The sequence below is a fragment of the Neovison vison genome, chromosome 1 (genome assembly GCF_020171115.1).
Source record: "Neovison vison isolate M4711 chromosome 1, ASM_NN_V1, whole genome shotgun sequence".
NCBI lineage: Eukaryota > Metazoa > Chordata > Mammalia > Carnivora > Mustelidae > Neogale > Neogale vison.
In genome coordinates, this window is record NC_058091.1 from 12955068 (window position 1) to 12970840 (window position 15773).

General features: G+C 37.7%; 1 protein-coding gene across 3 annotated transcripts in view; it reads right to left on the bottom strand.

Annotated features, from left to right (window-relative positions):
- OPRM1 (opioid receptor mu 1) overlaps positions 1-15773 on the bottom strand; it is a 69815-nt gene that overhangs the window by 16625 nt on the left and 37417 nt on the right. For 2 of the 3 annotated variants that reach the window (XM_044243620.1, XM_044243630.1), the window contains exons 2-3: positions 3418-3770; positions 2186-2706 (exon numbers count right to left, since the gene is read on the bottom strand). In XM_044243620.1, the coding sequence (XP_044099555.1) occupies positions 2186-2706; positions 3418-3770 (874 nt within the window). Of the gene's footprint in view, positions 1-2185; positions 2707-3417; positions 3771-15773 lie in introns of those variants that run through there. The other variant, XM_044243640.1, reaches the window with a different exon arrangement.

Sequence of the window (15773 nt, forward strand, 5' to 3'; positions counted from 1 at the left end):
GGCAGCCACTTTTCTGTCCCGCCCTCTCAGCTGGGCATTTTGGGAAGGCAGCCAATTCCAGGGCTAATGTGTTTCTGCTGTTATCTGACACTGATCCTGCTTCATGGAGGCAACAATGAAGATAGCCCTAATTGGATGATTTTTAAAGCAAACCTTTTAGTTACTTAGAACAGAGCTTCCTCAATTAGCTTCCTTTCCCTGCTCTCTGGTTGTGCAGGAACCACACTAAATGTGAACATGCTGGATCTCATGGGAGTCAAGAACAGGGTTGGGACAACGGAAGGATGATCATACTGAACTCAGGAGAAGCGCTCCATCAGACAGGCCAGGAGCTGTGCCTCCGGGAGAGCTGGTGAGGGAAGGGCCCTGAAAGAATCCGATGTGAGGAGAGGCCCCGCAATGGTCTAGGGTAAGGCTACTGACAGCCACACCCCAGCATGTCTGCAAGAGAGGAAAGGTAGGGCAGGCCCCGACTGAGGGAGAATCAATACTTCATAGTGGGCTCCGTCCCTGTGCTCCAGGGGAAGTATTTTGTTCCAAGGCAAAATGTGTTAACCTTGGTTTAGGATTGAGAGTTTCAAATTGCATTCTGTGATGTATTATCCTCAGGTCAGAGAAAATCTATTTGAATCCCTACCCTCTCTAAGTTACTCACAGGATTTTGATAGCTGCTGAGAGGGAGAGCTGCTTAGTAGAAGAAGCAGGTTTAGAGATCTTGATGTGGAAAAAATAGAAAAAAAGCAGAGTAGATTTCTTTCTGTCTTTGACTCAGTCTGAAATGGAGCTAGAAGTGGCACAAAGTAAATTAGTAATTTCCCTTTGGTTGGCAGTGAGTCGACCGTCATTACCTTATACTGCCTAGAGGATCCAAGTTCTGGTGTTCCTTTTAACAATATTGAGTATCAGACGCATGAGGATTAGCGTCGCCTATGCAGACCATATGGACCTCCTTAAGCTAGGCCTGTGGTCAGTAGGAAAGGGTGAGCCTGGGTGGGGTTGGGCTGGGGGCCTGTAGTGGGTGTGGGGGAGACAGAGTGGGACCTGGAGAAAAGTAAATGAAGAAGAAGCAGCTGCTCTGTACTGCAAGACTCTTCTCCGTCTGCCTCCTCAATTAGACTTCCTAGTCGTTTTTATAAAGGCATCTGTTCTCACAGTCCTGGCCTCTGACCAGGTTCTGACTCAAGGATTTACTTCACTGGAAGTTGAGTTTCAGTTCTGTGTTATAAAATTAAGGAGGCAGTGATTTTTGGATGGTGACACTATTATTTGAAACTTTACTTATTTACATTAATATTAAGAGTTAAGTGGTGTGTTTGGTTTACTTTGTAGTCAGATTCCACAGTTTGCACATCAGTGGCTTATCAAGGTCATATTAACTTAGAGACACATTTTTCTCTTTTCTGATTCTCATGTGATTCTAATACTGTATATAAATCTTGACTCCTCCCTGCAGGCTGCCCTCTGTACTCTGTGCAAGGGAATGTATCTTCCAAAAAAATAGTCATTTCTCGCCATATTAACTCTGACTGGTATAACGACTGTTAAAAAAGTAAGTTAGTTCCAATAATTAAGTGATATGTTTGAGGTTTCCATTAGAGTTCAGGTGTAAAATTTGACAAACCGATGGCTGAACAAGTTAGAGCTGGCAATTTTTTTTTTTTTTTCCTGTCTTTTCTCGCTGTGACATTGATTTGCTGGGAACATATGGCACCTATCACCACTGTGAGTGAAGTGATGACCCTTTCTGTTTAACTACAGAGCCAGAACAGGACTGACTTTTAAGAAGTGACAGGGCTGTTGGAATGGTATGCTTGAAACATAAACATTGGGGAAAATGAGGAGAAGTCTAGAACAGCATCACTTCCAAAACGTGCTAACATCATTAATTTTGCATAGAAGCAACAGCTGTGAAGATACTGATTTTTAGAAGCTTTATGGATTTCTAGTTGGTGTACCTCTCTATCTAAATAAATATACACAAATACATAGAGATGTTTAAATAATGTAAAGCACCTCTCTGTCACAGTGACCATAATTTGTTATCCTCCCTCAGTCCTCATAAAGGGGGAACCTCCATCCCTTAGTTACTGATTTACTTCTAATGGTTTAAAAGTTTGATTGGAACAAAAACCTATAATTTTTATGTCATCCCCCGTAAGTGTACCCAGTTCTAGAAGCTGCATACCTGATGGTTAGTCCTATCCACTGTATTGGCCGTGGAGGGGTGGTCTCTGGTGTTCTGACGGATTCGAGTGGAGTTCTGTTGCTCAATGGTAGAGGAAGTTGGGATACAGAACTCTCTGAAGCATCGTTTGAAGTTTTCATCCAGAAAAGCGTAAAGGACTGGGTTCAGGCAGCTGTTTGTGTAACCTAGAGCAATGCAGAAGTGCCAGGAAACGGTCTGGAACGTAGTTTCTGGGATTGTAATCAAGGCTTTGATGATGACATAAATGTGAATGGGAGTCCAGCAGACAATGAATACAGCCACAACCACCAGCACCATCCTGGTGATTCTTCGCAGATTCCTGTCCTTTTCTTTGGAGCCAGAGAGCATACGGACACTCTTGAGGCGTAAGATCATCAGTCCGTAGCACACGGTAATGATGAGGACGGGCATGATGAAGGCAAAGATGAAAACACAGATTTTCAGCAGGTTTTCCCAGTACCAAGTTGGGTGAGAGAATGTGAGTGTACAATCTATGGAACCTGGAAAACAATAATTATAAGGCAGAATGAGCAGCAACAACTAATTACAGCTTTGACCAGAGCTAACTTAAAGCCATTAAGGAAAGCCAATAAAGGAAGGTTTAAAGAAATCGAGGGAGAAAGCTCTCTGTTGATTTTCAGGGAGTTATTTTTAGATTTTTTTTTTCTAAATATCTCATGTTTCATCTATTTTGATCACATTAAGCTTTCATTTAATCAACAATTATGGAACCTTTCACTTGAGCTAGATCCCCTATGGGGTCCATGTTGACATAAAAAATACAATCATTGTCTAAAGTCTATAGGAGGTTCCAGGTAATGGATAAATTCTTTCCACTTTTTGATAGGTGGTTCATGATTTTGATACGAGGACTAAAAAAATAAATTTGTCATGTTGACAGCCATCTGAAATTTTAAAACACCTTAATGTTCTTTTGGGTTTAAGTCTAATCAATCTTGTAAGAGCTATATTCTAATTTTCCCATCATTTTGATGAAGTCAATACAGAGAAATCAGGAAACAGTAGATTATATTTTCTTTAAAATGTTTAGTGTTTTAAAATTTAGGAGAGAACTCCTATTACAAAACATTCAAAGTCATTTTGGTAGAAAAAAATCACTGAAATTACAATTTGACTAAGAAGTTGGACCACTCATGACTTTACCAGCACGTCAGTCTATAAACCCCTCACCCCTCAGGCCTGCAACTTACCATGCCTGTACTTTGTTGTTGCCATGAACATTACAGGCAAGCCAATGGCTGAAGAGAGGATCCAGTTGCAGACATTGACAATTTTGGCATTGCGGGGAGTGCGGAAATCCAGGGCCTTGACGGGATGGCAGACTGCGATGTAGCGATCAACACTCATGGTACAGAGGGTAAAGATGCTGGTGAACATATTATAGTAATCTATGGAGATCACAATCTTGCAGAGGATGGTTCCAAATGGCCATGTGCCCATTAGGTAATTGACGCTCTGGAAGGGCAGGGTACTGGTTGCTAAGGCATCCGCTAGGGCAAGGTTGAAAATGTAGATATTGGTGGCAGTCTTCATTTTGGTGTATCTAGAGGGTGAAGGAGGAGCAGTGGCAAAGTTAGAAAGAGACCAGTGTGAAATATAGATAAGCTTCCAATAATAAAAAATATTGCAATGGTTAGTGGAAAGTACTTGAGTTGAGATATGGGAGAACTCATTTCTAATACTGGATTGGCCATTCCTAATCAAATGTCAATGAGCTAAATAAAGTTTCTCTACCTATCAATTTTATAAACTGTAAAATGGCCATAATAACAGCTAAAAAACTGATTTATTGAATTTTTTTCATGTGCCAGGCACTGCGATAGATGTAATAGACACAGGGAGTGCTCAGTCATATATCCAAGTCTACCAATATTCATGAAATGAATATAAAATGAATGATAATTCATTTTAACTCTAAATATATAAAAGAAAAATTTCAGATATATATAGCTAAAAGTATGGAAAATGTAATCATGCAAAAATGTGTATGTATATATATCAATGTAATAGTACAAATGTGTTTATATGTGTGTATAAATATATATTGGCGTATGCACACACACACACACACCGAGACTATTATGGTGGCAAAAGAAGAAATGAAGAGGTAAGGTAAGGGCAGAAGGAAGGCATCCTGGAATTGTAAATGTGCAAGTTTAATCTTACATTAGTAAGAGTAGGTTATTCTAGATAGAACACCTAAATAAAGACATAGAGTTGAAATGGCATGATGTGTGTGTTTTGGGAGTGCCAAAAAGTAAAATCCCACCAGAGAAGGACAATAACTCTGGCTGGGTAGGAATACAGAGGCCAGTTCATGGAGCGATTTGTATGCCATGGTAAGAAGGCTGAACTTTATCCAATCCATGAGGAGGAAGCTAAGGCTGTTTGTTTTGTTTTTATTTTTTAATAGCTTTATTGAGGCATAATTGACATACAATAAATGGCCTATAATTAAAGTGTACGATTTGATAAGTTTTGACATATGTACACACTTGCAAAACAATCATCTTAATCAAGATCAGGAATTGGCAAACCGTAGCCTGCAGACTCGGGCTACTGCCTGTTTGGAAAAAAGACTCTCACATTCATTTAATTACTTCTTATCTGTAGCTGTTCTGATGATGCAGTGGCAGAGTTGAGTAGTTGTGACAGAGACCATATGGCCTGCAATGCCTAAAATATTTACTATCTTGCCCTTTACAACAAAAAATCCCAACTGTTGATCAAGATAATGAACATATCCATCACCCTCAGAAGTTTCCCTGGGCAGCTCCTTGATCTTTCCATTTTCCTTTCCCTGCCTTGACCTCCACCCTTAGGCAATCACTGATCTTGATCTGTTTTCCGTCATTATAGGTTAGTTTTCATTTTCTAGAATTTTATGCAAATAGAATCATTCTATATGTATTCTTTTTTGTCTAGCTTCTTTTGCTCTGCGTAATATTTTGAGATTCATCCACATCTTGTTGCGTGTATCACTAATACATTCTTTTTATTACTAAGTATGGATATTATTATTATTACTGAGTATGGATATGGATATCATTGTGTGGCTGTGCCAGACTTGTTTATCCATTTACTTATTGATGGGAACTGAGTTGCAGTTTGTTTTTGGATACTGAGTTAGCTGTTATGAACATTAATGAAGTCTTTGCATGGAAATATGTTTTTCTTTCCCCTGTGTAAGTATCTAGGAGTGTCATATATCTTCAAAGCCACAGAAATTAGAACTTAGAAGGGATGAACAGGTATACTGACAATACTACTAAATTATATATGATGGTAGAAGAATATCTTGCTAATATATTGTTTAATTGTCAGATGTATTTGACATTCTGTATCTATTTACCTTAATGTTAGGAACCGTACTCAGTTGCGCTCTGGGAAATGACACCTTTTCCACCTTTAGTCTGTAGGCTTTGCAGCCTCCAAGATCAAGTATAGGCTTTGTAGTGGGCTCTGTTACTAGTTCAGAGCATCAAGATGTAAAGTGTTTGGGGCCATGGTGAACGTCCAGGGCTGGTCTCGTTTCCACCAGAGCCCTCTGAGCATAGTATGTTTAGATAATTAAACCTGAGAGAATGTAGAGTTGTAGGAAGGGCCTGTGTGAAAGTGGATCCAATACGGAGGATGTGGATTTGAGAGAGCAAGAGACGAGTATCTGCTTGACGCCAGGAACTTTTTGTTTACATGGGGCAATCAAGTCTCTCTAAACTTTAGCCTGTGTTTTTCAGTCCCATGAAATTAAAAAGCTAACTCATTTAGCTCAAGATGGCTGCTGGTTGGAGGAGATAGTATTATGGACTCATTTTCTTAGGGCCTTAATTCAGTGTTGAGGGAAGTTGGATTGGTTTCAGTAAGCTCCAGGAAGCTGCAGTTCTAATGAGGGATTTTATGAACCCTCTCAAGGTCAACAGGCTCGAATTGTTTATTCGAGCTTTAAAATTCTGATACACCAACTTGACTGTCAAACTTGCGGAAGTTGCATTTATGCCTGAAAGTCTGATCTGGGGCCTTTTGAATTGCTTTAGAAGTTTTATTCCTTTAAAAGATTTAAAAAGGGAAAAAGGTAGAGAAAGCCATTTAATTTGAGGAGGTAAACCAATCTGACATTAGTGAGGACTCTAAATGTGGCAAACAGAAAAAGGGTAATTCAGACAAGATCTTCCAAAGTTCAACAACAAGCAAATAAAAACAAAATTCAAACTATGACTTTAAGGATTTTAGAATAACCGACCTGGATGCTGAAGAAGTTTAAAAAAATTTGATATTTATAAAAATAAATTTCCTCCACAAACAAGGGAAAAAAAAAAAAAGAACCTTATTAGCTACACCACTGATAACAGACCTGCAGGACAGAAAAGCAAGCTTGACTGTCTTAGTCACTTCCCATTCAGCTGACCTTAAACTTCACATCTTATCTTTAACAGTGTATTATGTTAAATAATCAGGTACTTTACTGTCAGTTTTATGTCTCAGAATACCTCTAACCTTTTCTTCAGGCTCATCTTAACACTAGGTATTTATTGATGTATGTTTATTTCAGTTAAAAAAAATTCCCTCCCCCAGAATGAGATGTTTATGAAACAAAATTAGGTTAGGGTCCTCTATCACAAGAGCGAAAGTGAGTATCTACAAAAGCTGTTTCAATTGGCATTTTACAGGAACAAAGCTGTTTGAATTTTCTCAATTTATCCAAAGAGCTTTTCTCTAAAGATAGCCAGTGTTCTTACCCCAATTACTCACACTTTGAGTCACAGCAACATATAAAAGAAGGTTTAGTAATTTCCTAAATATATGTAAGAGAATTATACAAGACCAAAGGTTTGAGAATTCCAACTGCCTCCAACATATCTCTGAAGGCTTGAATCTAACAGGCCAGTCTGATCAGAAAAGGGGTCGTGCGGTCTAGCAAACACGAGCTTTTCATTCTGTTTCATTCTGTTCCGATGCAGTGATATGAATTTTGCCTCAGAATAATTACATGAACAGTTGGTCACACTGTAAGTTGTAGATGTATACAAACCAGTGTTAGCAACCATGACAAAGAGGTTTACCCAAGTGGACCTGAGAACATCTTGTTCTGGGGGAAGGAAATTTTTTTAGCTGAAATAAACATACATCAGTAAAGCCTCTGGATATTAACACACGAGCCTCTTGTCGTCCTTTGCACCTCTTCCTTCTTCCTGGGCCATGAATGAGTTTGGTGATGAAGTTGGCAAAGTGAAATGGGAGAGATACATGGCATGTCCTTGGAGTGTCTCTCCTAAACTCACAAGGCCTTTCTGACTTTGCCAGTTTTACTGTGCCCTCTGAATTAGGGATTTTCCTTGAGGCGGAGGCTTAATCTATTTTTTTTCTTTCTATTATTTTCTTTCTATTATTCCCATTGAAATTTTCCTAGTATGTATTTTTTAAAACCTGTTCCAAGTGATTGAGTAGCTTATTTTCTATAGAAATCCAAATATATTGCCATGTAATTATTATTTTTGAAAAATTATATTCTCCAGACACTCAGTGTTTGACCCATTTTATGGAGCTTCCAGATGCTGTGTTGGGGGAGGCATTATGAATCCCATTTCATTGGCAGCTCAAATATTCTCCCAAGTTTCATGTGCACTTTTTGTTTGTAAATACTCTTCCTTTCTTTGTGGTCATAAAAGAACTTCTGTTTATTTTCAGACCTGTTCTTGGTGTCATTTTCACAATTATTACTACTTGGGAATACATCATTGATTTTTACCAACGTATGTTAAATGAAGCCGCACTGAATAAATTACTTGTGTAAACCCAGTGTGCTTTGCAAAACTTTTGTTATGGTTTTGAATTAATTTTTGAATTGTGATGGCCTTGTCTCAGGCCAGAAAAAAAAATAACCAAGAAAGCTTGAAAAGAAGAACATTCTAGAATCAAACTTGTCAGTTTCATACCATGTCAAGCCCTTAACATTGCCCTGCTACCCTCTCTAGGAATTCACAACACAGCCAACTGGGATGTGCAGAAGACTTTCAGCTCTTTTTGGTCTAATTTTCTGCTCTTTCATGTTTTTACCAAATGGAGTCCCCCCTCCCCCCTCTTTTTTCCTGTTTGCTAATCCCTGTGAAGTAGAAAGGCATCTAATCCAGTAAGGATTCCAATGAGTCCTTTCCAGCACTGTGCTTGGAAAGATACTTTTATTCTATCTGCCCTGACTTTTATGTCTATCGACCCTCACATAAAGAAATTCATATGTTTAACAGAGAAGATAAGGTATTAATTAGATGAGCAAAGTGGTCATATGACTACCTACTTAAATTTCTCATTTATTGTCCATTTTATTTTGATATTTCAGGCAAGTGTGTGTGTGTGTGTGTGAGAGAGAGAGAGAGAGAGAGAGAGAGAGCTTGAGATCTAAAATCTAAAATAACCAAAGTCAAGGCCAGTGATGATACTCTCATTAACATAGAAAGAGACTATATACTAATTTATTATTTTCTTTTATGTTCTCCACTAGTTTAGGGAAAGAAGGAACAGGAATTTGTCATTTTTCCTATAGAATGTTTTAAAATATTTCTCTTACATTTATTTGAAGTGGTTTTATGTGGTCAATGATCAAATTTCTAATAAGCTTATACTAAAAAAAAAAAAAAAAAAAAAAAAAGACAGTAGTAACCACAGCCCTCCAAGCCCTGTGGACAATAAAGTGACTGTTGCCTGCTAGTTTGGTTCAAAAAAGAAGACAGAGAGAGGTTTATAGGAAATTAAACAAAGAGGCACTTCCTTTCAGAGGTTAACTGGTTCTTTCTGTCTCCGTGTCACCAGAATGTGATGACCATCAGGGACTTTTTGGTTGAGTGTTCCTTTCTCTTTATCCATACCTGCTTTATTTTTTATTCTCTCTTTTTATTCTTTCATTCTCCTCCATCTCCCACTAATGACAATTCATGAGAAAAATATCTTTCACCCAGAGCAAGGAAAAATCTGCTTTCTTGAAGTAAATTGAATGGATGAACCCTTTAAATAGAAAATGTGAGATGAATAAGTGATTATATTTTTCATTCGTGGCTGAGAAAAATCAATGTATAATCCATGTTTCCTCTTAATAATTGTGTAGAATCCTAATGACATTATAATCAAATATACTTCTATTGTATCAATTTTACTGCTAATCTTATCATTTCCTTTTCTATTGCCTATTCTTTGCCAATTTTCCTCTTTATTTCTCTTATTTTCTTGTATGCATTTTTGTTAGATTCTTCAAGTTCTCCTTTTGAAAATGGAACTGAGGTGGAGGATGGAGTGAGAACATGGTCAGATGCCAATGCACCACACGTCTGGTCAGAGGAAAAAGTGAGAGACTACCATTATGGCCAAGAGAATTTGTGTAACCATTTTTTTTTTTTTTTTTGGATTATGCTTTTTGGAAGTGCTTATTTCCTGCTTTATTTCATTTCTGGAAATTTTACCTCAGGACATGAATAGCATTTATTTCATCAGAAGTTTATATGAAAAAAACATCTTTTGCCTACTTGATGCCAAATTCTGTGATAAATAATATTATGTATCATAGAAAAATATTACTATGCTAAATCCTCTGATGTACTTAACCATTATAGCTGGTTGAAATATTCTTGTCTATAGCTTTAGATTTTTGTTTGCAGGAAAATATCATCTACTTAGACAAACTGACTTCCAAAACAGCATGAGAATATTTACCTCAGAGATAGAACTTTTTGATTAATAGATCAAAATGTTTTGCTTTTATTTTAAAGGACTGATTTTTAAACTTAGAAATATCTTAGATTTCAAATTTGGAAGTTCTCAGAGAAAAAAAGATATCTTCTATTAAAAATTTTGTATATAAAAAAGAATCAAGTGTATATTACCACTAACTTCAAATAATGGTTTATCCTTAGGTACTTGTTTAATAATGAAGAAACAACAACAACAACAACAACAAAAGAATACAACTTCAAAATATGATAAAGCAGTTCTACCAACAGCAATATTAGAAAATTGCTTTCTGAAGAAGATCAAGCATATGCTACAGATTATAAATTTTTAGAAGGCATAATCTCCCTATAAAATTATTACCTATTATACTTAATACAACAAATATAAGGTTTCATTTATACTTTTGGTGATGATGTACATATGATCATTCACTATAAGTGAAATATGAAAGATAGCACAAATGGAAAAGTTAAGTAAAAATAGGAAAAATTTAACCATTCAGCAAAGAACTCAGCACAAAATGGGCACCAGTAAATGCTTATTGAATGAAATTAAATATAGAAAGAAGGGGGCACCTGGGTGGCTCAGGTCTCTGCCTCTGCCTTAGGCTCAGGTCATGATCCCAGGTTCCTGGGATCAAGCCCCACATCAGGCTCTCTGCTCAGCAGGGAGCCTGCTTCCCCCTTTCTCTCTGCCTACCTCTCTGTCTACTTGTGATCTCTGTCAAATTAATAAATAAAATCTTAAAAAAAAATTCACTTAATGTTAGAAAAAGAATTTGTGTTATTTTATTTTATTGTAGTAAAATAAGCCAAATGTATTTTAGGGAATCAGCAGTTTTTAAAGTAAAAGTAAAGAGGGAATATTCTTTTTTTCCCCCATCAGTTCATTGTCAAATTAAAAAGAACTTTGATCAAAAAGTCATGTAATTATAAGAAGGTACTGTAAGGGACTTTCTAAACCACATTGTCTGATCACCTCGTTTTAGGGTAAAAGAGTCTGAAGCACGGAGACATGTACAAATGTTTGAGATCCCCCCTCCCCATTTATTTAGGCTTCACCTAAAAGTACAATGTGCCTTCTGTACTGTAATGTGGGCCATGTACATTTCTGGGAGTGCATTGCTAGTAACATTGCAAAGTACTTTGCCCCAACAGTGTTTGGGCATCTAGCTAAAACATGGTAGATATGCAAAGCTTTTTAATCTCAAAAATAGCCATGCTGGGAACATCTTGGAAATTTTGAAACATTTTCTCAGTATATTGAATGTGGTAGCAGAATCATAGTTTTTAAAGAGTAGAGTTCATATCTTTTGCTTTACTTTCTCATAATCCTTTATCAGTTCTATGTAGTTGATCCACAACCTCTCTCTCAGGTTCTGTGACTCCCTTTCCAGCTCTCTTTTGAGAATCCACACCTGCCATTGGCTTCTCAAGTACAGTATTTCCCCAGGTGTAGTCATTCTTTCTTACTCCTTAATCATCACCTCCACCACTACCACACAATCAGCAAACAGGAAATAATTAGTAACATCATTTAAGAAGATGTAACAAATGGTGAATTGACGTAATTAGGAAGAAGGGTCAACAAGACTTAATTACTTTTGAGAAGTAGGGAATAAAGGAGGAAGAGTGTAATATGAGTCCTAAATTCTACTACGGGAGAATGGAGAGGGCAGTAGTACTGTTATCTAACAGGGAGGGAAGACAGGAAAAGCAGATTCAGTACCGATCATTTGATTTCGATCTTTTTATGTTGTGGGACAAAGGAAAAATTATTGTTTGAATTTCAGCTAGAGCAGTTCATTCGTAAGTCATCAGCCTCTGGTTGGTAATTCCAATCATGCAAGGGGATGAAATCACTTTGTGGTAAGATGCAAAATGTGAACAGTGTTAAGGCAGAGAAGGACAATGTTTCAGAAGAGGACAGAGAAGGAAGGAAGTAAAGGAAAAGGAGAGAGGCAGAGAAAGGGTATAAATGTGTTACACAGACGCACTGGAGCATGAGTGGGAAGGAAATGAGGTTTGAAATGTCAGAGCCAGAATGTGGGCACGTCTTTCAATCACCAGACAGATACTTTTTTTGTAAGTGGGGAGTTTGACTTTTATAAATATCCAATCAAAATAGTTCTTTCCTATCATGACTATATTTGATTATATAGTATAAAATGCAATTACTCAAGGATAATAAAACTATAACAGTTGTTTGAAATAGAATTTATCAGAATTCTTGATTTTGAAAGCATGAATTTGTAACAGTCCTATAGCCATTAGTGTATCTATATGTGAAATTGCATATTTAATGCTTCCTAACATATTGGATCACATCTTACTTATTTGATAAATGTTTTTCTGATAAATCTTATAGCTCATGTAAGAAATTTGATATATATTTCCCTAAATTTGACAATTTATAATTTTGTACCATTCCACCATCAATCTGTAAAGGAAAGAAATTTTTCTAAAGAATCAATAAAAATAAATAAATTTTGATCATTTATGTTAGAGGAAAATTAAATTGGTTTTCTTCTTTTTCATGGAAAATGACAGTACAAAGTTGTATCAGTGATGAGGCATTCAAAAAACTATATGGCCTAAAATTTACGAAAGTATTACAGAGTACGGCAGGGAGTTAACTAATAAAAATATTATTATTATGGATTTTGTGATGTTTGTGGTATTTATCAGCTTTTAAAAATTTGTAGTTTTGGGGCATGTCGGTGGCCCAGTTGGTTAAGTGTCTGCCTTCCGTTCAGGTCATGATCCCAGGATCCTGGGATTGAGCCCCACCATGGGCTCCCTCTGCTGCTCCCTCTGCCTGTAAACTCTCTCTCTCTGTTGCTCTGTCATAAATAAATAAAATCTTTTAAAAATCTGTATTTTTAATGATTTTCAACCTAATTATTTTCTAAGTTCAATTTCCAAGTTCAATTCAATTAATTTAAATTTAATTTCTAAATTAATCTTTAATTTAATTTTTAAAAATCAATTTCTTGAAGTTCCAAAATGTATGAGCTTTGAGCTCTACCTCACATATTCTGAGCCCATCCCTGCCTACTTCTCAGCTCCCACTCATAGGGAACTTCCTGAGATTCAATCCCATGATCCTTCTGGTTTCTGCCCTGGGCTTTCCCCCACACAAGTTAAGTAGAGGGCTCATTTACTGCATGTGGCAGGGGTGCCTCTGGATGGCCCAATAGTTCTCAATTTCAATAATCTCCTTTATCCCATTTTTAGATCTCCATGATATAATGCAAAACCATCTCAGTTCCTCTCTCTGCCTTGTTCTGCCTTGCAACCATTTTACTCCACCATCACTATCCAATGGTACCATGGGATGCTCTGTGAGGCATCTTGTTCCAGAATTCCAACCAGGTATGGGATCAAATCTCTTATCGTTTTGAGTTCACAGATCTGTGATTTATATCTCCCTAAAGAACTGGCCCCTGGAGTAAGTAGTCATGAGCACAAGTGATAAGGGCAGGGCCCCACATAAAAAGGTGACCTCTTCATTCTCTTTTTCCTGTCTTTCAAAGCCGAGAAAATTCTCCCTCCTCTTTGTGTTGCAGGAAAATCACAATTTTTGCTAGCTTTTCTGTCCCAACTTACGGTTTATTGTATAAACTCTACTCTCCTAGTTCTTTAGGCTGAGCTTTCCATAATCAAGCCCAAATATTTTCCTTTTTTGTTTACCTAGTCATGCATTTTAAAGCTAAGGGTTTCAAAACTCCATCATGGAACTTACAGCCAAGAACTTAATTTTTTCCATCCTCCCTGGGTTCTTTCATAGTTTCTTCTTTTTTCGGAAAAATAAAGATTAGCCCCATAGTTTGATTTTAAATATAAAAGAGCTACAGGATTAAAAAGGAATTAATGATAGGGAAAACAGGCATTAGGTAGTATTTTAGTTTATTCTTTTGCCAAGTTCCTATTAGATATCTGGTGAAAAAATGAGGGACGCCTGGGTGGCTCAGTTGTTAAGCAGCTGCCTTCGGCTCAGGTCATGATCCCAGCGTCCTGGGATTGAGTCCCACATCTGGCTCCTTTTTCGGCGGGGAGCCTGCTTCTCCCTCTCCCTCTGCCTGCCTCTCTGTCTGCCTGTGCTCGCTCTCTCTCTCTGACAAATAAATAAAATCTTAAAAAAAAAAAGATATCTGGTGAAAAAATGAAATAGGTAGTTGGAGTATGCAGTCTAGAAGAGGACACACTGGCAAAGTGGATATGGGAGGGGTTAACATTTGTATAGTATATAAGCCTGGGGCCTTGGAAGACCAGCTGAGAATAAAGTCTCTACAGGGAGAGAAAATGGCTCAGGTTAAAGCCCTGATAAGGGACAAGGAGAGGAGAAGTGAGTTGGGGAAATCGGACAGGGAGATGAACCATGAGAGACTATGGAGTCTAAGAAACAAACTGAGGGTTTTGGAGGGGAGAGGGGGTTGGGGGTTAGGTGAGTCTGGTGTTGGGTATTAAGGAGGGCATGTATTGCAAGAAGCACTGGGTGTGGTGCATAAACAATGAATCTTGGAACACTGGGGGAAAAAAAAACCCTCATAAAAATGGAGAAGTATGGAATAGCCAGGATTTTTTTTTTAAAGATTTTTATTTATTTTATTTATTTGACAGAGAGAGATCACAAGCAGACAGAGAGAGAGAGAGGGAAGCAGGCTCCCTGCCGAGCAGAAAGCCCGATGCGGGACTCGATCCCAGGACCCTGAGATCATGACCTGAGTCGAAGGCAGCGGCTTAACCCACTGAGCCACCCAGGTGCCCAATAGCCAGGATTTAAAGAAGAAACTTAGAGCTGGGGTTAAAGAAACCAAGAAAGGGAAGAGTGTCGTGAAGTCTATAGTGGTCAACTTCACTGAATGCTGCAGAGATTAAATGGAAGGAGGACAGAGATCTATTTGTTTGCCTTAGCAAAATACAGCTTATTAATAGTCTTGAAAAGTGCTGCAGAGTGGTCAGGGTGGAAGATATGTAGATAAGAGTTAAAAAGCAAATGGGTCCCCAGCAGGAGGAAGACGTAAAATGTTCTGCATACTTTTGCTATGCAGAACAGAGGGAGTGTGCAATCAGGAAAGGATTTTTAAAAAAACTTGATCTGATATTCGAGAGAGAATGTGTGTGTGCTATGGAATCATGTAGCAATGAAAATTTGATGAATCGGGGGAAATAGAGGATACTTATGGGAGCAATGTCCTTGAGAACCTGAAAGGAGGTAGGATTCACAGCACACGTGAACGTCTGGTCCCTTCTTGATTACTACGACCAGCAAGACTAAAAGTAGGGAGACAGATAGAGACAAGGTCTGCAGACTCGTTGAAGACGTTTGTTTGCTATATTTTTCCAGCGAAATTCTTCTCTTGACCTCATTTTCCATTTTGTGGTTTCCATTTCTGTTTTTTGTTTCACCAAGCTTTAGGGAAAAAAAAAATCCATATGCACTGTTTTCCATTCTACTGTGTAGGGACACAATAAATATTTATTAAATGAATGAATGAAGAAAAAGTCTGAGGCGTTAATGAACAAGGTGATGGAGCAAGAAAGATGGGAGATCTGGCAGAGAGGAGAGCAGGAAAGTAAATTCATCAGAGAAACATTTGCTTGGCAGTGGTGGGCACGCACTTGAGATTTGTAGTTTGCAAAACAAGTGGTTAGAAGGAGGGATGGAAACCCTCAGTTTTGAGGGAATACCATCTTCAGGGTCTGACTTAGGAGCTATTAGTATGAAAGGAGTAGGGATCCTTAAAGAGGACATTTGGAATTGTTGATGGATAGTGGTAGGGTGTGACTATGCAAGATGAAGATCAAGTCAAGCTAGAATAAAATAT